Below are 27,021 nucleotides of genomic sequence, written 5' to 3' on the forward strand. Positions count from 1 at the left end.
AATAATTATTTCTTAATGAGTAAGTTTTACACTTGTGAAAAGTCAGGGTTTGGTGTTTTATTTTTTGGGTGGGAGGATAGCATCTCACTGTATAACCAGACTGGCTTTCAGTGCTTAATCTGGTTGCCTCAGTCCCCAGAGTATTAGGATTATAGGTGTGTACCACTGTGCAGTACAGGGGATTTAGTTTTTCTCCTGCTCTTTAGTTTTTTTTTTTTTTAAGATTTATTTATTTATTACATATACAGTGTTCTGCCTCCATTCCAGGAGAGGGCACCAGATTGAATTGTAGATGGTTGTGAGCTACCATGTGGTTGCTGGGAATTGAACTCAGGACCCCTGGAAGAGCAGTCAGTGCTCTTAACCTCTGAGCCATCTCTCCAGACCCCTGCTCTTTAGTTTTGTTTTCCTGTGTAGTCTTGGCTGTTCTGGAGCTCAATCTGTAGACCAAGCTGGCCTTGAACTCAGAGATCCACCTGCTTCTGCCTCCTGAGTGCTGGGATTAAAGGTCTGTGCCATCAGTGAGAAGAATAATGTTGCATGGAAACTTATCTGGCTGAGAAAATAAAAATGAAAAAATGAAGCTGAGTATGGTGGTACAGGATTGTAATTCCAGCACTCAGGAGGCTGAGACAGGAATGCTGCACAGAGGGTTTTTGTTGTTTGTTTTCTTTCTTTTTTTTTTTTTTTTGAGACATGTTCTCTTTGTATAGTCTTGACTCTCCTGGAGCTGGTTGTGTAGACTAGGTTGGTCCTGAAATCACACCTGACCCTTAAAGATTTTATTGCCGTTATTATTGTTATTATTATTATTATTATTATTATGTGTATACATTATATGCCAGCCAGAAGAGAGCATCGAGTCCAGGAGCTGGAGTTAAAGGCAGTGAAACCACTGGCCTGGGCTACTGAATCAAATGGAAAAACTGTAGGCCTAGGGTAGAGGTGTTGGGGGGCTGAGTTTTACTGACTTTGCAGCCATCCTCCACATGGCTAGACCTTTTAGAGAAAGTGGAGCCTCGGGTGGATCCTTATGCACTCCCCAAGGCAGCCGCCTCACCTGGGTGGAATGGAAGTTGCACCCCCACCTCAGGGTGGTGCTCGCCCCACTCCCCACCTCCACTGGGGACCCACTTCCCTGCCAGGCTGTCAGGCTGTCAGGCTGTCTCCAACAACAGGAACTGAGAAACACACCTCACATGTCCTTGCATCTTGGCGCCCTCTGTGCAGGACAGGCTGCTGGAGGAAACTCTCCGAGTAGGCAGCCTGTAGTCCTGGACATGTGCTGCAAAGGCCAAGTTCAGTTCTCAGGCTAGACGCTCTGCCAGGCCCCGCCTCCTGCATCACACAGCCTCCTGCCTCTACACCCTAAGCAGGCCTGGAGTAGAGACTGACGAGCTTTACAACTGCCCTGTCCCAGACCATACGCAAGAAACATTTCTCCTTGGTTCATGAAGAAGTCACCATGAATGCAGTGTGGGCTCCTGACTTTCATCCTGGCATTGAGTAGGAAGGAGGATTAAGAATTCAAGGCCAACAGCCTCCAAAGCCATAGAGAAACCTTGTCTCAACCCCCCCCCAAAGAATTCAAGGCCAAATAATAATAATTCAAGACCAGTAGTGGTGGTGTTCTCTTTTAATCCCAGTACTCAGGCGGCAGAGACAGGTGAATATCTGTGAGTTTGAGCTCAACCTGGTCTACAGAATGAGTTCCAGGACAGCAGGGTTACACAGAGAAACCTTGTCTGGAAAAAGAAAGAAAGGAAGGAAGGAAGGAAGAGACAGAGGGAGGAAGGAAAGAAGGAAGGAAGAGAAGAAAAGAAGCCCAGGCAGGCACAGTGGTGCACGCCTTTAATCCTGTTATGCAAGAGACAGAGATGGGCAGATCTCTGAATCCAAGGCTGGCCTGGTGGTCTACATAGTGATTTCCAGGTAGCCACAGCTACATAGTGAGACCCTGTCTCCAAAACAACAAAACAGAACCGAAGCCCAGTTGTACATGCCCCAGAAAACTAACAGTAGGAGAAATGAAAGTGAATAGCCGTCCAGTCCACTTACATTTCTTTCGTAGCATCAGTAATAGCCACATCTGGGCTTTGGTGTTGCCAGCCCATCAACAATGCCTGTGAGCTCAGTACTTGTCAGTGTCTCTGTACATAGACAAGGAGACTGAGGCACAAGCCCTATTAAGCACCGTGTCTGAAGTTTCCTTGGACAGATGCAGGACTCCCCTTAGTGTCCCTCATTTGAGCCATGCTGGTGCCTTCTGCAACCACTGCCTTTCAAAGCTGTCCTGCTCAGGCAGCAAGCACACCACCCCAGCAGGGTCACAAAGCTGTTATGTTTAACGTGCCTTAGCTTTTGAATTGTGACTATTCTTTTTTAATTTTTAAAAATTATGTTTACTTACTTACCGCAAGCATGGTGTTTTGTGGGAGTCAGTTCTGTCCTTTTTCCATGAGGGTCCATGAGATTGAACTCAGGTTATCAGGCTTGGCAGCAAATGCCTTTAAATGGCCTTTTTGCTGTCTCTTGTAAACCACTAAATCAGGGCCACTGTCAGACCTTGGAAGCTAGATCTACTCTTGTTCAGCCTACATCCCTGGGATCCGCTGTCATTTTCCATCTTGCTGAGACAGGATCTTGCTTACTGTTTCTGTATACTCCAGGTTTGCTGGCCTATGAGCTCCGGCTGCTTCTCCTGTCTCTATCTCCCATCTACAGAGTGCTGGGATTACAGATGTGCACCCCCACATCTGGCTTTTTCCTGGGACCTAAGGCAAACACTTTTGCCCTGCCTTGCATCAGTATGTAATGTGTATGTGTGACAGTATTCTGGTTGGACAGTGCCATAGGGGGTGAGATTGAAGTCTGGGGTTCATCCGCATAGAACATGGGAAGAGATGAGCTCCCTGACATAGTCTTTTTGCCATTCTCACAGGAGAGGGCTGGGGGACAAAAGGAACCCCCTTCTCCCAGGTCTCAGCACAGCCTCCTTGGACCAGAGTCCCAGGTTAGGAGTGGCTCTCGATCATAGAGTTTTACAGTGCGATGTGTCTGCTCGCCTCCCCTGATGGACCCTGTGCAGGGCACCAGCTGGACCTTGTTCTGTTAATATCCCCAACGTCTAATACAGTAACTGGAACACAGCAGGTACTCAATATGTGTTTGCTGAATGAAGGAAAGTGCTTTCTTTGCCTAAATCTGCTTAAAAACTATGTAGCTGGCATGTTGCCACGTACCCATAACCCCAGCACTTAGAAGGCTAAGGCTGGAGGATTGCCTCCAGTTTGAGGCCAACTTGGCCTATCTAGTGAGACTCTGTTTCAAAAAACAAATAAAAAAACCCAAACCCAGGTGTGATGTCATGTGCCTGCAATCCTACTGCTGGGGAAGAGGAGGCAGTTGGATCATAAATTCAAGGTCACCCTCCACTAAACAGAAAGTTCAAAGCCAGCTTGAGCTACATGATACCGTATGTTTCCAGAAACTGCCTATCCTAGACCTGCAAGGCTCCAGCTCCTGCTGTCAGCATGGGGACAGTGTCTGCCTGCATCTGCTTCTTTTCTTGGGCCTCAGAGTGATCCATTTGCTGACCTTGCTTAGCCAATCAGATTAAAATAATCACTACATCTATTGAATGTTTGCCAAATGCCAGCAATCTATATGAATTATTTGGACTCCTTATAGGAAGTTACTATTCTCACAGACAAGGAAACTTGGGCCTAAAAACACTCAGTGATATGCCTGAGATCATATCATATAGATATGAAGAAGGAAGGGAGGGAGGGAGGGAGGGAGGGAGGGAGGGAGGGAAGAAGGAAAGGAGAGAGGGAGGGAGGGAGGGAAGGAGGGAAGGAGGGAAGGAGGGAGGGAGGGAGGGAAGGAAGGAGGGAGGGAGGAAGGGAGGGAAAGGGGAAGAGAGGACAGAGGGAGGAGTGCCTATATGATTGTAGCTTCGATGATTTTCCTTTTTGTGCCCTAAGCACACTGGATATGGTCAATGAGACTAATAGGGACAGCTCATAGGACCCTGAACCAAGGCATCAGGGGGAGGAGGGAGGTGGTCCTCATGGAGAACATCCTGGAGTGACATTGAGTTATTCAGTAACCTCAGGTTCTTGATTCCCCAGGGACAACCTGCCTAGACCAGGCCAGGGCAGGCAGGAGACACAGATTCCCCTTGGCCCTTTAAATGCTTGGCTGGTCATGACTGGAAGCCAGAGATGAAAAGTCAGCGATTAGGAGGCCGACCTCAAGACTAGCCAGAATGGAAACTTGTGGTACAGATGTCCCTCAGAGGCCTGCTGTGGAGAAAGGCATGAGGGCCGAAGCCCATCACTTCACAGGGATATGGGGGGAGGACCAAGGACCTGACATTGCAGGTGATCAAAGAGCCAGCACTGGGCCTCTCCTGATGCTTGATGGGTAGTGGGTTGGAGAATCTTCCTAGATAGCAGACTGACAGAGGAGTCTTAGGGAAGGCCTTCAGGGCCTTGCCCTGTTGGACTAGAAAGGATGCCAGCTGGTACACATTGTTACTACATCAAGGTCACACCTCACATGCAAGTGCATGTCTCCTGCTGACAATATGCTGGCCCAGGTTTCCTGCTCTTCCAAGGAACTTCTAAAGCCCTCCCATGATTTAGCAATGAAGACCTAACAGAGGGTGGCCAGGGGCCTCCTGGACCCAAGCCTGTTATATGCCTGTACCAGATCCTCTGGTTGAGCCCCAGGACCTAACCCAGGGTAACCACTACATGAGTATTTATTGAATAAGTGAATGAGGAAGAGAAAAGGAGGAATTCAGGCCCTGGAGGAGTGTGAGATGAAAGGAGGTATCTGGAGATAGAGGAGGTTAGCATCAGACCAGAGTTGCCGTCCCTGTTCTGGGAGCTTGGAAGGGCTATCCCCTCCCAGGGTCTGTATAGACCTTCTGGAACAACCCAAACAAGTGCTGACCCCAAGCAGGGCTCAGGAAGCATCCCAGGGACAGGAGGTGACGCTGGTGGGGGTGTCCCATAGATGCAGAGCCATTATATAAAGGCTGTTTATCAGATATCCCCTAGGTCCCTGATATTAGTATTCAGGCATCTGTACTGGTCTGCCCTTGGGTTCCTGACAGGATACGTCCTCAGCTGCAGCACTAAGAGCCCCACCTGTGCACATTCTGTACATCCCCCCCCCCACTGCTGTGAGCCTTGTTGCATGGCATGACTTTTCTTCACGGCATTTTAAAATAAATAACAACCTTTCTGATGACCGAAGAGTAATGGAAAGTCTGAATGCAGCCGGCATGTACCACTGAGAGCTGGTCTTTCATGTGCCTGGCTGGACCATAGACAGGAAACCAGACACCTAGAATCCAGTGTTCTCCCCAGTCCACACAAGGGCAGGACGGAGGCTCAAGTCCCTCGTGAGACAGTGGGGGAACCAGACAAGGAGCAGTGGAGAATGAGCAGGTGGTCAACAAGCCATCCTTCCACCATCCCTACCCATTTCTTTATTTTTTCAAAGATTTATTTATTGTGTATATAGTATTCTGTCTGCACGTATGCTTGCAGGGCAGAAGGGGGCGCCAGATCTCATTACAGATGACTGTGAGCCACCATGTGGTTGCCGGGAATTGAACTCAGGACCTCTGGAAGCGCAGCTAGTGCTCTTAACCTCTGAGCCCTCCCTGCCCATTTCTAAGGAAGGACAATGCTCCTGGGGCCAACAGGTGTCAGCAAACAGTGCTAGTGTCCCTACCTGCTGTGAATAGCAGCCCCTTCCATAACTCTGGGCTCTGCAGCCCCTCCTTTTGGAGCCACAGTCTTGGCTCAGCACTTGGGTGGGTAGAGGCAGGGGCTTCTGAGGGGAGCCATCTGGTTTACCTCTACAGACAAAGAAGTTCTCAAGAGTCTGATTACTTACTGTTTGCCAGCCCCCAGTGGACAGATTTGTAGGAGGAGACTCCTTCCAGACTCCCATCTCCCAGGGAATGCCGACTCTGGGGTGGGGCGGCAAGAGACCTCCTGCTGAGGCTCGAGCAGCTGGTTAGTCCGCCAAGCCTGGAGAGCTCTGTCTTACTTTTTCCATCTCTTGTCCTAACTTTGGCGGGACCAGGTAGGACCTTTAAGGGACGCTAGTATTTTGGATGCCACTCTCTAAAGCCAGGTTTGAGGAGGCGAGACCCCTTGTGCCTCTGCAAGACCATGGGAAACAGGACCTGACCTGCGGGGCTAGTCCTCGCCAGCCTCAAGTTGAGGGGTGGGGCTCCCCCAGGAACAGCACGGCCTCCGGAGGGCGGGGCCTCATCTATACAGCCCAGGAGTCGGCTTGGCTGGCACAGCCCTGCTGGAGGCCCGGGACAGCACAACCGTGTCCATGGCTCGCACTCCTCGCCACCGGCGCCTGGTCCTGCCGCTGCTGTGCCTGCTTTTCCAGGGCGCCACCGCCCTCCTGTTTGCGGTCTTCGTCCGCTACAACCACGAAACCGACGCTGCCCTATGGCACTGGGGCAACCACAGTACCGTGGACAACGAGTTTTACTTTCGCTACCCAAGTGAGTGAGGGTGAGGGCGCGGGAAGCAGGGACTCCAAGCCCCAGGTGTGTTGGGAAGGGCGCTTGAATGAGGTGGGTATTCTTCCCTCCAGATGACAGCCAGAGCTTTAAAATAGCCCCCTCCCTCTAGTGTCCGTCCGTCTTGTTCCAGGCCCTGCTGGGGATGGCACTATGTCAGGCTGAGGTAAGGTAAGGTTCAGGTTCACACAGTAAGGGGCCCTGGGGCTTCAATCCCGTTGTAAATAAGCCCGGCGTTAACCAGTGTTGTCTCACCTTCCATTGGGGCTAACTTGGCTTTGTAGAGGAGTCCATCTTGACCGCAGGAAAGAGAATCCGTCTGGGGCTGGCAGGTAGGGTGTTGAGGCGATAATAGAGAGATAGGTGTGAAACTCCCCCGTACACACATCTAAGATTGGTTTAGGCACAGACGTTCGAGGGTCAGAGTGAGACGTAATGGACCAGCTCACCAGATTCAAGGTCAGCATGAAGCCAGTTAGGGGGACGCTCCGCAGGGCATCGTGTCACCTCACAGCCTACGGTGGCTCTGGTGAGCCCGTTATCATCCACAATGGGTCCAACAGTGAGAATTGGGTTTAGACACCATAAACTCCTTGACCAATGGCCATTTCCCCCTGACAAGGTCCCAGATGGGGAGTTAACCCCCAGAGGGAGATGGGGCATCTCACTCAAGCTTGTAACTGAGGCACTGGGTGTCTGGAGCCAAGCATACCGCCCTCCTACCAGTGCACAGATCAACTTTCTTTAATCCCAGTTCCCCATGTGGGCAGGAGGAAGATATAGTGGTAGCTCCTGCCTATAACCTCAGCACTCAGGTGTAGAGGCAGCTGGATCTGCAGTTCAAAGCCAGCCTTGGCTACACAGTGAGTTTGAAACCAGCCTGGACTACACAAAACCCTGTCTCAAAAAACAAAAATGAACCCTAGGTGGATTCCTGCATTCCTTTAATCCTAGCACTTGGGAAGTAGAGGCAGGGCTAGCCTAGTCTACAGAGTGAGTTCCAGGATGGCCAGGCAGGTCTAAACGAGAAACCCTGTCTGGAAAACCAAACCAAGCCAACCAACCAAACAAACAAACAAAGGAAAAAGCAAAATGTCTCAGTTTGAAGGACATTCAAATAAGGCCTGGGGTATGAGAGTCCCCACCTCACCCTCATAAAGCAACAGGGCTATTACCACCCACTCTACAGCTGGCAGCAGGGTCTCCTCACCTCACCCTGGCCTGGCCCTAACTCTGGGGACACAGAAGTCTGAGAGACCGTGGTAGCAAACACCAGACCCCTAACCAACCTCAGCATCCCCTTTCCACAGTTTATTCCCAGCTGCGGAAGTTGGCATCAAAACCAAAGCCCTGAAGCTGGCTGTAGACTGCTGGCCTTGACTGCCCAGAGAGCCTGGGACTTGGGAAGTAGCGGGCCAGAGAAGTGAGGGAGGGGAGCTTTGCCTCCCTGTCTAAACTGGCCGGGAACGGCTTCACTTAGGGCCTCCAAGCCTACCTGTTTGTTGCAAAGCCCTCCACGAATCCTGCCTCTTACAGCTGCGGTAGTGCTGGGCTCTCCTCCCCAAAAGGACAGCAAGGACCAAGGTAGAGTTACTGCCTGTCTGCACTGGTGTCAATTTCTGTGGACTTTGACCCTGCTGTTTGGGAAAAGCTAGGCAGGAGGGAAATGTGAGGTCCCGAAAGCCTGGACTTTGATGAGCCGGGTCCTCACCTGTTCCCATGTCCAGAGGAAAGGGTCAAGGCCAGAGGGCAGGTGGAAACCACCCTTTGATTCGGAAGATGAAAGGATTGTATGGGTAAGCAGAGGCAGCCCAAGGCTGCAGGCATGCTCACTCTAAGAGGCTGTCTGTAGATGGCAGTCTCTCCCCAGATAGGACAGGATGGCCCCTCAGATCCTTGGTCTACCTCTCTCCCATGAGATGTAGGCAGAGGGCCAGGAAGGTCACTCACCTCCCAAGATCACATGACAAGTTACAAGAGGAGGAGCTGGAATCGGGCCTCTTGATTCCCCATCTGGAAGCTGCTCACATCACCGGGCTCACCTTATCTTTTAGGCTGGGTCGCAACAGTGTAGCCCAGGCTAGTCTCAGATTTACCAGCTTCCTGCCTCAGTTTTCCAAGGACCGGGGAATACAGGTGTGGACCACTGTGCCCTGCCCGCAGGCCTCTTATTCTACAGAGCAAGTGGTTTGAGGTGAAAGGGCAAAGAGCCGCAGAGTAGCGAGAGGAGAGTTCTGAAAAACTAAGGAAGGCCTCCTTCAGATGGGCGGTGGACTGACTCACAGAATCGGAGATGGGGAGATGGAGTTTGGGACTGTGGCCTGTTCCGAGAGGATTCAGGCTCCTTTCTAGAAGCCGGGCTGGAAGAGGCTGGAAGATGGCAGCTCCCACTCCCCTCCTCCTCTTGCCTTCTATCCACCTTTCCCAGAGGAGACACCTGAGGCTTAGACAGGCCTCAGGTCATGCATCCAAGATGGCAGTGTCGGCTGCGCTGGATGCTGCGGTGGCAGCCCTAACCATGGCCTTGCCCTGGTCCTGTCCTGTCAAGGAGGAAACTGGGGAGGGAAGGCTGGCAGTGGCGTCCCCAGAGGGCTTTGTTTGTTCTGTCCCGTTTCTTATTGAGACAGGGCATCATGTAGCACAGGCTGGCCTCCAACTCACTATGTAGGCAAATCTGGCCTTGACCTCCTCATCCTCCTGCCTCTACCGCCTGCATGGCAGAATTGCAAGCGTGTACCACCATGGCTGGCTGGGTTTGAGTTTTCAGTGCAAACAGAAGCATTTAAAACAAGCTCAGAGCAGTTGGGAGAAGTTCCTGCATGAACAGTCTTTGAAGCATGCCACCCAGCCCCCTTTGCTTTTTTACTGTCCTTGGACAAGAGCAGAAAGAGCTCCTCTTCGATGTTTGAGCAAGGCAAAAAGGCAGTCAGAGGTCTGAAAGACTGTAGGCTAGCCAAGTGTGGTGGTGCACACCTTCAGGCCCAGCACTTGGGAGGCAGAGGCAGGCACACCTCTGAGACCCCCAGTTGCAGGACCCAGCTGTGCACCACTAGAATGTGTTCTGCTCACACCCGCAGACAGCTCCGGAGCAGTGCAAGCTGTGCTTCTCTCGGGGCTCCTGTTTGCATCCCAAAGTCCAGCAGCGGCCTTCAGCTAGCTATGCCTCCTGAGAGCAAACAACTCAAAACATGGGCCTGAGAATCTGCCTCTCCCTATGAGAAATTCACGGCCATTCGTGATAAAAACGTGTACAAGTTGAATATCATTATGAGCACCCTTGGAGCCAGAGGGTTTCGGTTGGGGGGGTATTTATGTATACATAGTGAAATGTCTTGAGGATGGAACTCAAGTCCAGACAAGCAGGCCACAGATGTCCCACATACACCCTATACAAATAGCCTGCAGGTGATTCCATGCAATGTGTTTAGTGAGCCTGAATTTTGAGTAAAACCTATTGGGCAAGACCCTGTGTGGGTGTGGAATTTTCCACTATGGCATCACACTGAGGCTTGAAAACTTTCTGATCCTGGAGCATTTGGGGTTGCCAATTTGGACAGTGAACACACATAAGGAAAGACAAGCAAAAAAAATTAAGTGCAACGTCTGCAGTGAAAATCTCATGAGAGGAGAGACACGTGGCAGCAGGGACTTTGCTGCAGCCCCGAGCCCCCAACGATAAAGGTCCGTGGGAAGGAGTCTGCGTTCTCATCAGAACAGCAGCCTCCTCTGTGCAGGCTCCGATTCTCCGGTCTGCCTCCACTCCTGAGAGCAGGAACTGACTTCCTGGTTGCAGCTGTGCTCCGGAGCCCCACCCGCAGATGTCAGCCCGTGGGAAGCACATGTAAGGGAAGGGACGTCTGTCCGTCCTAGAGCAGTGTCTCACGTGGAGTATGAAAGTCCCTTGTCCCCGGACATTTTCAGAAAGGGAACTCCCACAGGCTTTCTGCTGGTGGGGTTTGTGTTTGCTTGTTCATGATTTTTTATTTTTATTGATTTTTTTTTGAGACAGTCTCATTGTGTAACCCTGGTTGTCCTGAAACTAATTCACTATGTAGACCAGGCTGGACTCAGAGAGATCTTCTGGCCTCTGCCTCCCAAATGCTGGGATTAAAGGTGTGCGCCACCACACCTGGATTTGCTCATGGTATTTTGAGACTGAGCTTCTTTCTAGGCGATTCTCCACCTCCCATTTCACTGTAGGAGTGCCAGGGTTACAGATGTGGTTACCATATCCAGCCTTCCACACGGGTTCTGGGTTGCTTATGTGGCCTGCTCTCCATCTCCCAGAGCCATTATGCTAATTACTCAACAGCTTATTTGTATAAATCTTATTTTCAGCATTACTGAGTATTATGCATTTGTTCAGAAAGCAAAGAGAAAAGGCCCCAAGTCTGCCTGTCTGGAAGCCCCACCCCTGCTCAATAGTTCAAAGGAAACTGACCACTGTGGTCCCATGCTGTGAGCCCATCACTTGGGCAATTGAGGCAGGATGCCCAAAGTCTGAGGTAACCTGGACCACATGGTGTGACCCTGTCTCAACAGAGCATAACAAAAAATTCAACTTATAGAATGAAACCAACTGAAAGGCAGTCCTCACTCCTGAGGACTCCTTCAGACACACGGGGCTGTCCTTGCACTGAGCTGTACACCACAGCAGTCTGCCCTCTCCCTTCAATTCCTCTGGGGTGGGGTTAGTCCCTGTCAACAATTATTTTTATTTTAATCTCAAAATAGGGAGGCATAAACTTCAAAAGATGAGAGATGGAAGTTAGACATCAAGAAGGACTTCCTTGTGGCTAGGGAGATGGCTCAGTGTGTGAAGTGTTTGCTGCATAAGTATTAGTACCCGAGTTTAGATCCTCAGCACACAAGTAGAAGTCAGACATAGCGGCGCTCATTCATGATCTCCGCACTGAGGGCAGGGAGAGAAAGACCCCAGGGCTTGCTGGCTGTCTGCTCTGTCGTGTTGATGAGGTCCAGGTTCACTGAGGGACCCTACCTCTGTACAAGGCACAGCGTGGTGGAGAGAACCACAGTATCTACATCTGCACATACGCGAATACATAAGACCATGTATAGACTGCACACAGGGAGAGAGGAAAAGTGGAAAACACTGGCCATCTGCCTCTGCCCTCTACACGCACACGCGTACACGCAACTCACACACGCACACACGCACGCATACACACCCAAATATATGAGAACATATACACATTGTATACAGAGAATGAGGGAGAGAGGAGAGTGGAAAACACTGGCCATCTGCCTCTGCCCTCTACATGCACACGAGTACACGCACACGCACTCACACGCACGCATACACACCCACGCATACACACCCAAATATATGAGAACATATGCACATTGTATACAGAGAACGAGGGAGAGTGGAAAACGCCATCATCTACCTCTCCTGTCTTGCACACATGCACACAAGTGCGTACACATCCAAAACCACGAGACCATTTGCACTCTGCCCCGAGGAAGAGGGAGGCTCTCCAGAAGAAGGAAGGAGAATCTTGTGTGTAGAGGGGACAGGGCCTGCAGCAGCAGAGCGAACTGGCTGAGCCACCCTCTCAGGTGAGTAAATGGGTCAGGGAGGAGGAAGCCAATGCTTCCGCAGGAACTTCTAGTTCCTCCTGTTTCCCCTCTGACCAGGGATGGCAAGGATGGCGGAGCCCTGCTGCCGCTAAGCCTGGGAATTTTGCAGGCATGGTGCGGCTCTAAGACAGTCCCGACTGTCTTAGAGCCAGGCGCTGGCGGGGGTCGGCTGGCTGATGGGTATGACTGGAGCAGGCTTCATGACACTGCTCCCTCTCCTCCTTCCCCTCCCCTGTGCACCCGCAGGCTTCCAGGATGTGCACGCCATGGTCTTTGTAGGCTTTGGCTTCCTCATGGTCTTCCTGCAGCGGTACGGCTTCAGCAGTGTGGGGTTTACCTTCCTCGTGGCCACCTTCACCCTGCAGTGGGCCACACTGGTCCAAGGCTTCCTCCACTCTTTCCATGGCGGCCACATCCATGTTGGTTTGGAGAGGTGGGCAGCAGTAAGTCCCCGGCTCCCTCAGAGGCCCTGTTCCCCAAACGGTGCCTGCTTAAGCTCTGCTCTTCAAGTCTGCTAACTGACCCCGGCTTTGCCCCCAAACCACCTTCTCCGGGCCGCTGTCCCTTCCCGTTGTCTGACTTATGCATCTCTACATTCACCCACACCCACCTCTGTCACCTGAATTCCTAGGAGCCCTGGCAGGCAGTGAGAATGACTCCTCCTGTCTCCTGCTTCTTCAGCCTAGAGTGGGCTTAGCCCTTCCCAGGGCCTCCCCCCTCCTCTGCAAGGGTGGGTGGCACCCAAGGAGAGCTGCCCTGGTGCTGCCTGTCCTCACCCTGCCCTGCATGCCCCTCTGCCTGCTGGGGCCTGGACCCACCGGGAACCACTCTGCTATCGTTCCACACCCCAAACTGCAGTTTGATCAACGCTGACTTCTGTGCGGGTGCTGTGCTCATCTCTTTCGGGGCTGTTCTGGGCAAGACCGGGCCAGCCCAGCTGCTGCTAATGGCCCTATTGGAGACAGTGCTCTTTAGTGTCAACGAGTTCATACTGCTTAGTCTCCTAGGGGTGAGTCTGGCCAGGAGTGGGTGAGACCTGGTGCTGGCCCAGCTCTGGGAGGGGAGAAGTGGGTGGGGGCAGGGCTGTCTGTCTCACAACATCTGTCGTCCCCAGGTGAGAGATGCTGGAGGGTCCATGACCATTCACACATTTGGGGCCTACTTCGGGCTGTTCCTCTCACGGGTCCTCTACAGATCCCAGCTGGAGAAGAGCAGGCAACGCCAGAGCTCGGTCTACCATTCTGACCTCTTTGCCATGATTGGTGAGGCCCGCTGAGGGCAAGAGGCATGAGCTGCCGAACACCGTGCCTGGGGAAGGTCTCCTGGCACTCCAGCCATCCTTCGGGTCCTTCTTGACACTGCTGGGGTACAGATAAGCCCACACCAGGCCCTGGGGCCTTTCAAGTCTACTTCAGTCCCGCTTGAAACCTCCTTGGGCTACGGAGCCCACACACGGGGAGCCCACACATGGGGAGCCCACACGTGGGGAGCCTGACCCTTCACCCACTGCCCAGTCCTTTCTCTTCCGTGCCCCTGCCGGTTCCGGTCACCTGTGCTTGAGCTGGCCTTCTCAGCCCAAGCTCCTCCTCCCCAAGAAGGCCTGCACTGAGGCAGGGAAGCAAGTTCCTCCAGGTTCCCACCTCTGGTGGCTCTGTCCTCACAGCCTGCCGTCTGGAGTCCATGTTTCCTATGGGGTGTTGGGTGCCTGCTCTTGCATAAGCAAGCCTGGCTTGGTTTTCTTGCCCACCTTAGGTTCACTGCAAAAGAGCTGAGCCTCCTTGCCCTTAGCAACCCTCCACACATGAGGTCTCCAGGTGGAGTGGTCGGGGAAGGGGAGGGAGGCCAGATTGTCTGTGCCTTCTCTACCCTGAGAACTGGGCGGGGCACTGGGAAGGTCCTCATCTTGAGGCAGCATTAGGACTTTGAGGCAAAGTGAAGGGTACATGTTACACACAGTCTCCTGCCCTGCTGGACCAGCCTTCAAAATTCCAGCTTCTCCTTCCGCCTCTGAGATTAGTCTGGGAGACTTAAAGCAGGGCCAGGTGGTGGCGGCGCATATACCTTTGATCTCAGCACTCCGGAGGCAGAGGGAGGTGGATCCCTGAGTTGGAGGCCAGTCTGGTCTGCACAGGACAGCCAGGGCTACACAGAGAAGCCCTTTCTCAAATGAGCGTAGCATTTGTAGGCATTATTCTCTCGACTTTCAACAGTGGAAGATTTTTTTTTCTACCAGTTCCAGGAACCAGTGAGGAAACAGGCTGCATAGTAACTTATCTGCAGTGCAGCGCCCCCTGGTGACGGGGCCACTCTATGAAATGCTCACTGTGGCTTCCCACCGTTCAGGGACCATCTTCCTGTGGATTTTCTGGCCCAGCTTCAATTCTGCGCCCACAGCACTGGGGGATGGGCAGCATCGGACAGCACTCAACACGTACTACTCCCTCACTGCAAGCACCCTCAGCACCTTCGCCTTGTCAGCCCTTGTCAGCGGGGATGGCCGGCTGGACATGGTATGGGGAGGAGATGGGCAGTCTGGCAAAGGGAAGAGATGTCTAAGAGCCTGCAGGAGGTCTCCAGGGCAAGCACTGAGCCTCCGTCTCAAGCAGGGGAGAGCGAGGGGGCTGTGTATGGAAGCAGGAGAGTCAGTGGCTATTCGGCAGTGGGACTTCAGAAGCAGTGGATGCCACTGTCGGGGGGGGGGGCAGGAACGTGTGTGGGTGCAATGATCTGAAAGACACCTTTTTGTCCCCTTAGGTCCACATCCAAAATGCAGCACTGGCTGGAGGGGTTGTGGTGGGGACCTCAAGCGAAATGATGCTGACACCCTTTGGGGCTGTGGCAGCTGGCTTCCTGGCTGGGACTGTCTCCACGTTGGGGTACAAGTTCTTTACGGTATGGCTGCTTCTCAGGACCTGGAAAAAACATGTGAGGGAAGGAGGTGAACCAGGGTTCCCAGCCCTCTGGCACTTCCCCACCAGGCCCTGTGTAGGGGTAGGTGGACTGCCCACGCCTGACTATGCAACTTGTCCTCCAGCCTGTCCTGGAATCCAGGTTCAAGGTGCAAGACACATGTGGTGTCCACAACCTCCATGGGATGCCAGGGGTCCTGGGGGCCCTCCTGGGAGTCGTGGTGGCTTGGCTGGCCACCCATGAAGTTTATGGAGATGGGTGAGTCTGCACTGACCTCTCTGGAATGGCTTTCCTTCTCCCCTGAGAGCCAGGGAAAATCCCCATCTGTTTTCATCGGCCATTCTCCCGCCACATGGTGAGAGGGGAGGGCCTGCCCAGGCCTGGCCTCCTGGTCGGTGCCGTGGATGGCCATCAAGAGTGTTGAGCATTCCTCCGGGACCAGTAAGAGACAATGAATGACCCAGGGGATCTACATTTCACACTGTGAGCTAGGAGCTGTGGCAAAGGGACCTTAGCTGGATTCTGTAAAGTACGTGGGGTTGGCTGGCTGAGGAAAGGAGGGCAAAAGCGAGGCCTGGCTGAGCAGAGGCCTGGGTGAGAGAGACAGTGGGGATCCCTGGACACCCTCTGGCTGCTCATATCTGGATGCCGCGGTGACCAGCCTGGGCTGCCTGTTCCACACCCATCTTTCTCCATCTGGTCTCCTTTCAGCCTGCAGAGTGTATTTCCACTCATAGCCCAGGGCCAGCGCAGTGCCACGTCTCAGGCCGTGTATCAGCTCTTTGGAATGTTTGTCACACTGGCGTTGGCCTCTGTGGGTGGCAGCCTTGGAGGTGAGTGCCTTTAGCTGGGCAGGGGGGTAGGTGAGAGCCCCAAGGACAAGCACCCAGGAGGAAGAGCAAGGGATACTGAGTCCTTAATGCAGTCTCATTTCCACCAAGATCCTTCCAGAACACCTGCCTGTGCTGCAAGGGGGCAGCATGACCTCCCAGTGAGGAGGTACTGGTGGCAGATCGTACCCTCCAGCTAGTCTCTTCGTTACGGGGTCTGTTTCATGTGCTGCTCCCTTATGCCACTAGAGGGCAGCCCAACCCCAGCTGCTGGGAAGGGGCCAGTTCAACCTCCTCTGGGCAGCAGCAGATGAGTGCTAGCTCTCCCTGGACCAGAGCACAAGCCTTCTGCACAAGTTGTCTGTTCGCTGACCCTCGGTCAGGCACTTCTTCTTGATACCCTCTGCTTTAAGAACAAAACCTGGGGTGCCGGGTGATGATGGCGCACACCTTTAATCCCAGCACTCAGGAGGCAGAGGCAGGTGGATCTCTGTGAGTTCAAGGCCAGCCTGGTCTACAGAGCGAGCTCCAGGACAGCCAGAGCTACACAGAGAAACCCTGTCTCGAAAAGCAAAACAAACACAAACAAGACCAACAACAGCAAAGATGAACAAAACCTGATGCAACATCCCTACCCTTCCACATCCCTCATCCTGAAAATCTCCATCTCTACGGCCAGTTCCCGGGGCATACATCCTCTGGGCCCCTCCCATTGGGGCGGGGCATAAAAGGATCGTCAGCTCCACTTCACGACAGAATCGCAGTATGACCTCGAACATGAACAAATCCCTTCACTCTACCAGCTGGCTTCTTTGTGGGCAACTCGGGTGAAACCACCTTGCAGGGCTGCGCCTCCTCAGAACAGTGGAACCCAACAGCCCTTGGCATAGGCTTGGGTTTGCCTTGCCTCAAGCTTAGCAACCTGTGCCCCTTGAGTAGGGACGGGAGAACCTTATGTATCCTTCCCTATGACACCCAGGGCTCCTGCTGAAGCTGCCCTTCCTGGACTCCCCTCCAGACTCCCAATGCTTCGAAGACCAGATTTACTGGGAGGTGAGACGCCAGCTGCGGGTGTTTGTCCCCATGTGGCCCTCTCTGCCGCCGCCTTACCTCTGGGCTGCCGCCTGCCTTTCCTTGTTGGAGGGCTCCTTCATCAAGACCCCTAGAACTTTTCTTTAAACCTCCCTGCCTTTCAGGTACCTGGAGAGCAGGAGGCTGAGGCCCAGAGGCCTCTGAGGGCTGAGGAGCAGGACACCGAGGCCTAATTGCTGTCAGCATGACACCGTCTTCAGAGGAGAAGATGGCTCCTGCCAGCCATGACTGTGTTTTTGGAGAAGACAATGGCTTCTGCCAGAAGGTCCTTCTCAGTCCTTGTTACTATCTTACAAGAAAGTCTAGAGCCGGAAGGGACATTCAGTCCCTGGCAGATCCCCGTTAGCTTGCACATGTGGCCAGAACAGGCCACGACCAACCCTAGGAGGCTTGTACCCCACTAACCAGTGTTAGACACCAGGCCCAGGCCCACTCTGGCGGGAAGCTGGACGATAAACAGCACTGTCACCAAGGACTCTGACACCTTCGGTTTGTGCCTGTTCACTTTAACCCCTGAGGCCAAAATTGAGATCTCAGTGTGACAAAGCCTCTTCCGACCCACAGAGTTCCATTCAGGGAACCACATCCTACTGGGGATATGTTCCAACCAGCTCCATCCTCTTCAGGGGGCCACTATAGTGCATAGTGCAGGAGTCTGTGCCTCTTTAGCCAGTTAATGGTGTCCCCAGATCCTTCCTGGTCCATCCTTAACTGCTGCTGCCCTGGCCCTCCACTTCTGAGCAGAATCAGAAAAGGCCCAAGAAGGGCATCAGAAGGAGTGGCTTGCCACAAAACCTCAGCGGCCAGAAGCAGCTGTCACCTGAAGCCAGCTCACAGTTCTGTCCTGAATCTGGGAAGCCTCTAATAGGGAAAGGTCACGAAGCTCTGAACTGTGGATGCCGGCACCGGGATCCTGGTGGCATAAATAATTTTGGCCACGAGGGGGCACTCTAAAACCATCAGAAGCTACCACTCCAGGTCTCCCCTAGGTCCTTCTTGTAACCTTCCTAGCAGCATGAGGGTTGGTCCTCAGGCATCCATGCCCCAGCCTTCCCCGAGTTCCACCCCTTCTGCACATCAGATGATACCAGAGACTTCATCCCTTCCTCAGGTGGGAGCCCCCTTCCCAATGAGGAACTGGGACCCCTGTTCCTTCCCTCACTTGACCTACCAGTGGGCTTCTGGCAAAAGCTGAGCACAGCTACAGATACATCTACCTCCAAACTAAGGTTCTTCAGAGCTAGGAACCCAAAGAGGAAGTATATACCCTAGGCCCCAACCCTCGGAGAAAGGCAAAGCTGCCCAGTGTGTTCCTGGGCTCTCCAGGTTTAGCTAGGGAGGTGAAGGAACAAGCTCTCCAGGGGGGATCTTCAGCTGCCAGCGCCCCCTCCCATAGTTCCCTGCCCACTGCCGACTGAGGATGCCAGGATCGAAGTAGAAGCTCTGAGTCACTTTGGAGAAGCCCCTGGTCTGCCCTGCCCCAACTGCTGCCCAGGCCTTTCTGGTGGAGGAAAGCTGTGAACACTCTTTTACTCGTGACACAGGTTTCCAGTCTGCCCTCTCTGCTGCTGCTTCGTTCTGAACTGCAACCAAGCCTGAAAATAAATGGACTCTTCCAACACTGGGAGAAGCCTCTCAGTCCTGGAGAAGGGACATTTCAGGCCTTTTCCAGATAAGGCATTGTTCAGTGAGTTTCAAGTGGGCCAAAGGCTGCTATTCCAGGATGGCCCGACAGAAGCCACTGAGAAGAGAGACAAGGAGAGGGTGTTCACGAGTCACGCCCTGCATGTATTGTCACCAGTGAGTTCTAAGTTTCATCACTGCCACAAACCCCCATGTGCACAATGACACATTCCACCACTAACTCTGGCACCCTGGCCCAGCTGTTCCGGGGACTCTGCCCGGGCCCAACTGTTTAAAACCACAGCTTTGGATTTTCACCGAGTGTTTCCTTTCCCCCATTTGTCTTAAATGCAGGGACACGTGGTGGTCCTGTAGGGTGTCCTATTTCATCCACTGTACATTCCAGTCAGAGTTAAAAGGTACAGGAAAGACAGACAGGTCTCTCTGGAGCCCCTCCCTCCAGCGAGGAGCCCCGGGACCGCATTATCACTGGTCCCCCTCTCGGTGGCCTATCTATTCAGGATGGGTCAACAGATGCCAAGGACAGGGGCATGTCATCCCTCAGGACAATGAGACTTCTGCATCTCTGATCAGCATGCTAGCACGCTCAATGAAGGACAAGGGGACACTCGCCTGCTTATGAACTCTGTCCAGCCCCAGTGCCTGAGCCCTGGGAACAATGATGAGTCCTTACCTCCTGCCTGCTTCTGCGGACTAGACTGAGGAGCAGGCAGGCTGTTGGAGAAGATGAGGCCCGCATAGCTAGAAGCACTGCAGGAAGTCCCTCCAGAGCGAGAGCCACTACTCGGCGTGGCATATTGTATGTGCACCACAGCAAGGATCCTTGTCCAAAGCCAGGGCCTTAGGGTGCTCGGGCAGCTGTCCTCTATGGTCTGGGGTGGGAGGCTACCTGGTTCGGAGTAACCTGAGACCGGCCGGGCACATTGGGATTCGCATCACGGCGCCGGCCGCTCCGTGCAGGAATTAGACACGGCGCGGCATCCGAGGTGCGGCCCAGTGGCCGCCGTCGCCCTCCCTCCCCCGGCGGCTTTGTCTGGCGCACTGCGCCCACCGCCCGGCGCCCCCGTGCGCCGCCAACAAAGCAGGCTACTGTCCCCAGGCCGTATGCAAATGCTCCAGGCGGCCAGCGTCCCGCCGCCGGTTCCCAGCCTGAAAGGGTCGGCCGGGCAGGGGGCGGCCGTGCTCCGGGGATAGAGCACCATTGTCTGTGCCGTCCATTGCAAGGGGACCTGCACCGGCTTCGGGAGCTTCGGCTTTGGGGTCAGACCGAGTGGGTACGCACTATCTCCCACTCCCACCCCCGCTAGCTAGCCTCTAAGGACAGCCCATATCTCCGAGCCACTGTAGTAGCTGGGGTTCAAACCAGCAGCCATCGGTGCTCGGTGCTCGCCCTGCTTAACCCACCTCTGCCCTCCCGCCTTTTCTCACATCCAGGGGAACCTGACAGATGCTACTGGGAACAATTCTCTTCCAGAGTACAGAGCAAAGTACTCAAGTTGTCCCCAAACAGAGCAAACCACAAGGCAAGATGCTATTGGGTCTTCGGTGGCAGATGAGCAGCCCCGGGACTGCTCAGGCCCACCTGAGGTCTTTCGGAGGATCATCAGCTAAAAGAGAATTGAGTATAAACTGCTGCAGTGATACTGGAGGTGGGACAAGGAGGCCTGTGGCCCCCTAACCAAAGCAATGGCTCAGCCAAGGCGTCCTCAGAGAGGTGCCAGAGTGTGCCCTGGGGGCACAGTCCCTAACTCAGGAAGCAGACCCAAGATTCCTGATGCAGGGCTAGAGTCCTCTTAAAGCCCCCCTGGTGAGAGCCACTTAGGAGAGTCTCAGTTTCCCTGCAGCTTTGATACCTGAAGACTTGTGAATAATTTCAGGCAGAATTAATCAAACTAATCCCAAAGTAAAAAGTGTGCTGGTGGAAACTGGTGGCACACGCCTTTAATCCCAGCACTCCGGAGGCAGAGACAGGTGGATCACTGTGAGGTCTGGGACAGCCTGATCTACCTAGTTCCATGACAACCAGGGCTACACAGAGACCCTGTCTTCATAAAACGAAAGCAAAGTGTACCGTATGTGGCGGCGTATACCCGTAACATCAGCGCTCGAGAGGTGGAGGCGAGGCAGGAATTCAAGGCCGCTCTGGACTACAAGGTGTGTTTCAGGACAGCCTGGGATATAGACTCTGTCCCATAAGGGCGAGAAGCACCTGTGATTTCTACAGCAGTGAGAAGACAAGCTGCCAAGGCCAGCGACAGTTGGGAGGGGGCTGCTCTTCCAGGAAATCTTGGTGCACAGCAGCCCCAGTACTGGACTCTGGCTGCTGCTTCCTGCCTCGCCTGTTTCTGGGATAGCATTTGAGACACTACAGAAAGCATGGGGAGATGGCCAGGGGATCAGCGGTAGAAGCTGTAGCATTTCCTGGTGCCAAGGAAGCAGGCACCCTTAGCTCCTTGGAAACCAGTCCCATGTACAGATCTCTGATCCATCTCCAACATCTCCAAAGTTAGCCTCATGGAGGCTGCTCTGGGGCCCTCAGCAGTTGCTTCTGGAAGAGGCTCAAAAGCACTTTCACAGCCCCGGAGAGACCAGGGCTGCTTTCTAAAGGCCCCTGTCCTGTAGGCCCTCTGCCTTTGGCCTTTATCTCCAGGGCTCTCTGGGCCTGTGGTTTTAGTTCCTGGGCAGGGCCCAAGGAGGCCCCTCTTGGCTCTGAGGCTGAGGGAAACAGGCTTTGTTGTGCAGGCACCCTCTGGTTCCTGAAGCTTTACTTTCCCACCCTGCTCTTGGCAAGCGAGTCCTCAGCAGGAGAAGCCTCCCACCCCCAACCCTGCCCCAGCACCCCTCCTTCCCTGCTCAGCACCATCCATCTTCGTCTCCCCAGAGCAAGGAATGCGCCTCAGGACACTGTGGGGCTTGTTCCCAATGCCCTTCTAGCTCATTTCCCCCGGGCTTTTACACACTGGCCTCCATCCCATGGCTGCTGTCTGGGTTTTGGTTCTAAAGGAGCAGACGGAGGCCCCTCCTCCCCACAATTCCTCATGCTTCACTTTGCCCCAACACCGCACAGGAGGCTGCACCATGGAGGGTCAAGGAACCCTGGGGTGGGGGCAGGGTCCCCCAGACCCCAGCTCTACTGCTCAGACACCCAGCACTATGGTGATGTCTGCCTATTTAGGCCCGGGCTACAAACCATTCATCCCTCCTCCTGGCCTTTCTGGTCCCACCAATCCAAGCACCAGGCTTCTTGTTGGCGGTTGCTAACCAGGGCCACTATTCATGGGCCCCAGAGGTGCTGAACAGGACACTGCTATTACCTGCCTTTCAGCATGGTGCTGACCTGCATCTTGGGAACAGCTGCTCTCTCCCAGACCGCCCAGGGCCTCAAGCCTTGAGGCTTAGCAAGCATTTAGTGAACAAACATTCCTTAGAAATGGAAAGGACGAGTTACACTTCCGGAAGTCCCCCACACTGGATCCAGGAAGGCTAGTATGAGGGTGTCTGATGGCCTCGCAGTGTGCGGGTGTCAGGCAGCCTCGTGCCGGGGTCTTTCTTCCTTACCACACCCAGGGGGTCGGGACGCTGTATGTGGAGACTCTGGTTACGGGGAGCTTGGGTGTGTACCCTATGGTACCTCATTTCTCTTGGCAACTGTAACTCTCAGTGATGTCTAGTCTGGAGTTCCTGTTTGCTTGCTAGCTTCCCTGGGTGATTTTCAGCCCCCGGCCTGGGGAATCATCCCTGTAGGACAGTGAGATAGACTATCACAGGACTTGGTGACACACCTGACTGCAACAGCCGCCTGACAGCCACCCAGCCCCACCGCGTGGCCCGAGAGGTTAGGAGGGAGACTCAGAAATGCTCTGTGCTCTTCTCTCCAGGGTGCCGAGGCCTGTGCCTCCACCGCATGCCTCCTCACCCACATGTGCTTAGTCCCTCCGTTCCACACGAGACGACTTGCACTGCTGCACTGTGCCCTGCAAGGCGGTGGCCATGACTCTGGCTCAGTGTGCCTTGAATAGTGGGGCAGAGAGACTGTGCCCTCAGCTGGAACCAGAGGGCATGGGAGAGGCCTGCCAGACAGGGAGGGCTGCGCCCTTGGAGGTCTTCTGGGGGAGTAAGGAGCACCTGCTCCCAGTGGGCCTGCCTGGGCTTCCCTGAGGGACCCCGGCCTTCGCAACTCTCTGCTCTCCTCTCCTGCCCCGAGGAGGCGCAGGACACTGATTGTCCCGACTCTTCTTGCCTCTGAACATGACCAGAGTGTCTTGATTCCTGCAATTTTGAAGAGAGGATCCACCAAGGGTTTCAGTCTCCCCCAACCCAGGGGGAAAAAAAGGAGAGAAACCCTGAAAATAAACTCCTGCAACAATCTTCAAGGGGAGACCTGTTCGAAGCGGCCTCTAATCCTTTAATCCCTCTCAGATGGGCCTTGAGACGCTAATGGCTTTCCTAATTATTCCCTCCTATTTTCCCATAGCTGTGAGGACTTCTCTCTGAGGACTTTTGAGCAGAGAAAAATTCTGAGTGAGAAGTGTGGAATGAATGGTGCTCCCCGGCCACATTGGCTCCGAGTCTCCGAGTGGCTGGAGAGGTGGGGGAGGGGCCAGGAATGCCCCAGCTGGGGTGTCAGCTTCCCATGGCTGACACCCGGGTACAAGGCACAGTGGCAGGCTTAGGACAATGAGGCAGTTGGGGTCTGCCCGAGAGAGCCAGGTGTGGGACTGGGGTTCCCTCAATGTGAATGGCCCATTATTCTGCCAGAGCATAGGAGTTGAGGGTCTTTTTGTGACCTCCCTCCCTGTAATCACCCTGGGAGGGAGGTGATGGTGAGGAGGGTCTTTAAACCCTCCTTAGAGAACAGTTGGCCATTCAGGCCTTCGGCCCTTCTTGTCCTCAGTAGTCTAGGATTCAGTGGTCTCTTTATGTGGGCCGTGAAGAGCAGCATGGCCAAGATTTGGGCCCAGGGCCCTCCCCTTCAGTGTAGCCTCCTTTGGAAGACAGACCATATTCCCAGCCACCAGCTTATCTTGGGCACCCAGGGGCCTTGTCTGACCTCTTTGGACATATTTCCTTTGGGGTCAGCCCTACCTGGGAGCAGCCACTGACTCTCGACTCTCTGGCCATGCTCTGCCTTCATGCAACACAAACTCCCTGTGGGATCAGGTGTCAACCCTATGGTCTACACAAAAAAACCAGCAGTTAGGAGACTCCAGCAAGATCACACACCCGAGTCGTTCAGGGTGGAGGGCTGTGTGCTCCGGGGCCTCCAAACACCAGCAAGGCATTTACAAGGTCTTTGTCCTGTCCCTTCACCCAAAATGCCCCTCTCCCACGGCACAGGGTCCTTCCTGGAATCACTTGGGCTCTGCTCTAATCCCACCTCCATTAAAGAGACACAGTTTGGGGTGTGCTTGGGAGCAGCAGAGGGAGGAGGCCAAAGGCAGCCAGGCCGGCAGGTGTGGACACTAGCCATTGGGTGAGTGGGTACATGGGGGGTTCACGCTGTTCCGTTTGTGACTCAAAAAATGTTCCTCAAGACAAAAGCTGGCTAAAATCTAACTCTCCTTGTGAACCTTGCTTTAAATTGCGACTCGCCAATCAGCGCTCGCCACCCTCGCCTTCCTGCACTGTTCAGTGCCGTCATACGTCGTTGTGATTCTTCTCAGTCGCCCTCATAGGGCGAGGTCCTGGGTTCCAGTGGCACAATCCCGGACAAGGCACTAGCCCCCACTTGCCACTCCAGGGACTAGGGCAGCCTAGATGGCCTGCTGACTGGAGGCTCTTGCGGAATGTCCTTCACATTCTTGGCCTGTGGCCCCATAAGCACCTGGGACGGCAGCTGGAGGGGCCTTCCCTGAGGCCCTGCCTAGGCTAAGCCCCTAGTGTCCCAATCTGCAACACCTCTCACTTTGTCAGGCATCCTCAGCCAGTGTCCTGTAAGGGGGGTGGGTGGAAAGGCTGTTGCCCCCCAAGGCCTCTTTATTCCCAGCAAGAGTAATGGTGGGGAGGTCCTGCCTGGAGTTGCTCCTGTTTAATAACAATCTTAGAACCACATTTGTGAGTCCTCAAACCACACCCTGCACCGGACCAAGCTCTTCACAGTTATTAGCTTAGTTTGTTTCCTAGGAGCTCTGAGAAATATCTACTGTGTCTGTTCCCATTTTCCTGATGAGGAAGGTCAGGCGGCCGGCCTCCGGAGACCCTTTGTCTTCAGCTCAGCTGTGTAGACAGAGGCAGGGAAGGGATCGCCCAAGGCTCAGAAGGGGATGGCACGAGGTTCACAGCCTGCAGCAGACTTCTGACTTACACCCTAGCTCCCCAGGCAGGGGCTCACAGACCCCTGTAGTGACAGCAGAGTGGGCATCACGGCCTGCCCCATAGGCAGGTGCTGGTTGGTTCTTCGTAGATTCATCTGGGGAGAATCCATGTGCCCATCCACGGTGCCAGCTAGAGAGGTGAAGTGGGACCAACCCTGAAGACAGGACGTGGGAAGACCACAGGATTGCGGCCAGTCCCCCAGCCTAGGGGAGGCAGGTGGGCGGCGGTGAAGGGGCGGGAAGGGCTACAAACACGCTGGGTCTCCCCCTCCCCTCCAAGTCAGAGCGGTAAAGTGGAGTCCTCCTCCTCCCTTCCCCTCTCCTCCCCCTCCTGTTTCTTTTCATAGCAAATGTGAATTTATTAAGGCAATGTGGGAAAGAGCTGAGCATGGAAGGGGCTCTAAGAGGAAGGACCTTACTGGTGCCTTTCAGGTCTGGGGGTCTCTGGTGTCCTGGTCTTCACAGTGGGACGCTATCCTTCCCCACCTCCCTTTATAAATACATTTTTCTGGTTTTTGTTTTTCCAGACACGGTTTCTCTGTATTGTTTTGGAGGCTGTTCTGGAACGTGCTCTGTAGACCAGGCTGGTCTTGAACTCACAGGGATCCGCCTGCCTCTGCCTCCAGAGTGCTGGGATTAAAGGCATGTGCCACCAGTCTTAGAGTGCATGCTCTGTTCTTAAATTACATCACATTTTAAACTAAGTTGGAGGGTAGCTCACCGGTAAGCAGTGGACTGATATGTTCAAGGTACTGGGGTCTATCTCCAGTAAAGAAAAGAAGTATTTCTGAGTAAGCACTCATTCACATGGAACAGAAGAGAGAACATACCTTCTTCTCACAGGGCTCCCAGAACTCCTGCTCCCAGGCCTCTCAGTTATAACAGGAAACAGTCACCCCGTGACCAGGACGTCCTGCATGTGTGGGAAGCAGTCACCATTGCTCAACTCTCGGGGGACCCAGCTGGCAGATGAGTCACAGGAGTGGATGTCACAGGATTGTTAGTGGGCAGACAGAGTCAAGGAGCCGGCACAGTGTGCGCAGGCTTAGAGACGGGACACTGCTGTGCTTCCAGGTCTGTAGTGTCCTTGTGGTGTGGGGACAAGGAAGCACCCAGACTGGCTGAGACAGACTCCCATAGCCAGGGGTCTTTGGGCTGCAGACTGAGCTCTCTCAGTACCTAGTGAGGGTTTGAAGAGGGCTAGCCTGGGTCAGAAAGACCCCTGGTGTCTACTTGGCTAGAGGCTGGGAGTCTACTGTGTTAGGGAGAGTTAGGTAAAGTGACAAAGGCTTCATGCAATGCGGACACGGAGTGTGTGCCTAGCTAGTGTTGCAGATGTAACGCCCTTCCCCGCCTCACTACCCACTTGGGGGAACCAGACACCCTCGTTGCACGGCCCGGGCTCCCATTGGACTACCGCTTCCACCCTGGCTCTCCGGGTAGACACAAGGCGGGAGCAGAGCACAGAACCTTGAGTTTGAGCTGCTTTTCCCCCACCGGCCCCTCACTTCTGCACCTCCTCACTCACCTCCCTTGAAAGACACGCCCACTCATTACAGCTCCGCAGCCAGGCACTGGCTCCACGCACCCCGCTGAAGGCACCGGGCAATTAGATCGTTAGCACAGCCCCCACCCACCTGCTCCAGCCCCATCACTCTGTTTCAGCTCTAATCCCTTAATCTCCCTCCATTGCGGGCTGGCTCTGGGGTTTTTGCCCCGCAGAGCCCTTTCCCTCCCTTTCTTCCCCCAATTAGGGGCCTCTCTTTTTTTCACAGAGAGCCCCTTCTAGCTAAAGGCCTCCCTGCCCACAAGTAGTAAGACGCTGAGCTGTCTGGTCTTGAAGTGGCTCCTAGTAGCCATTTTACTCCACCTAGAAGTCTTTCCACGGGGGAAGCTGCCGTCCTGTGACCTCCTTGCCTGGGTACAATGGCTAGGATGTCTATGGTAGCTCTCTCCTCTTCGGCTCCCCCTATCCCTTTGTCTCTTCTTGTCCCAGTTTCTCCGAGTTCTCTGGAAATGTCTTCCCTCAGCCCCTTCATAATGACTTCTATTTTCCTTTCAACTC

General features: G+C 54.0%; 1 protein-coding gene across 2 annotated transcripts; it reads left to right on the forward strand.

The window, feature by feature from the left end:
* Positions 1 to 6,307: 6,307 nt before the first annotated feature.
* Rhbg (Rh family B glycoprotein) lies at positions 6,308 to 17,479 on the forward strand. Of its 2 annotated transcripts, XM_005080116.4 has the most exons (10): positions 6,310 to 6,547; positions 12,413 to 12,599; positions 13,025 to 13,175; positions 13,281 to 13,428; positions 14,510 to 14,676; positions 14,921 to 15,058; positions 15,201 to 15,334; positions 15,788 to 15,909; positions 16,886 to 16,959; positions 17,103 to 17,479. In XM_005080116.4, exons 1-10 carry the CDS (start codon positions 6,370 to 6,372, stop codon positions 17,169 to 17,171), a joined length of 1,368 nt encoding a protein of 455 aa, XP_005080173.1. In that variant the 5' UTR covers positions 6,310 to 6,369; the 3' UTR covers positions 17,172 to 17,479. The 2 variants fall into 2 exon arrangements, with proteins under 2 accessions (XP_040608418.1, XP_005080173.1); XM_040752484.1 differs by lacking the exon at positions 13,025 to 13,175 and having other exon boundaries at positions 6,308 to 6,547; positions 12,413 to 12,609.
* The last annotated feature ends 9,542 nt before the right edge of the window (positions 17,480 to 27,021 follow it).

This window comes from Mesocricetus auratus, unplaced genomic scaffold (genome assembly GCF_017639785.1).
Source record: "Mesocricetus auratus isolate SY011 unplaced genomic scaffold, BCM_Maur_2.0 Super-Scaffold_100009, whole genome shotgun sequence".
Taxonomy (NCBI): domain Eukaryota; kingdom Metazoa; phylum Chordata; class Mammalia; order Rodentia; family Cricetidae; genus Mesocricetus; species Mesocricetus auratus.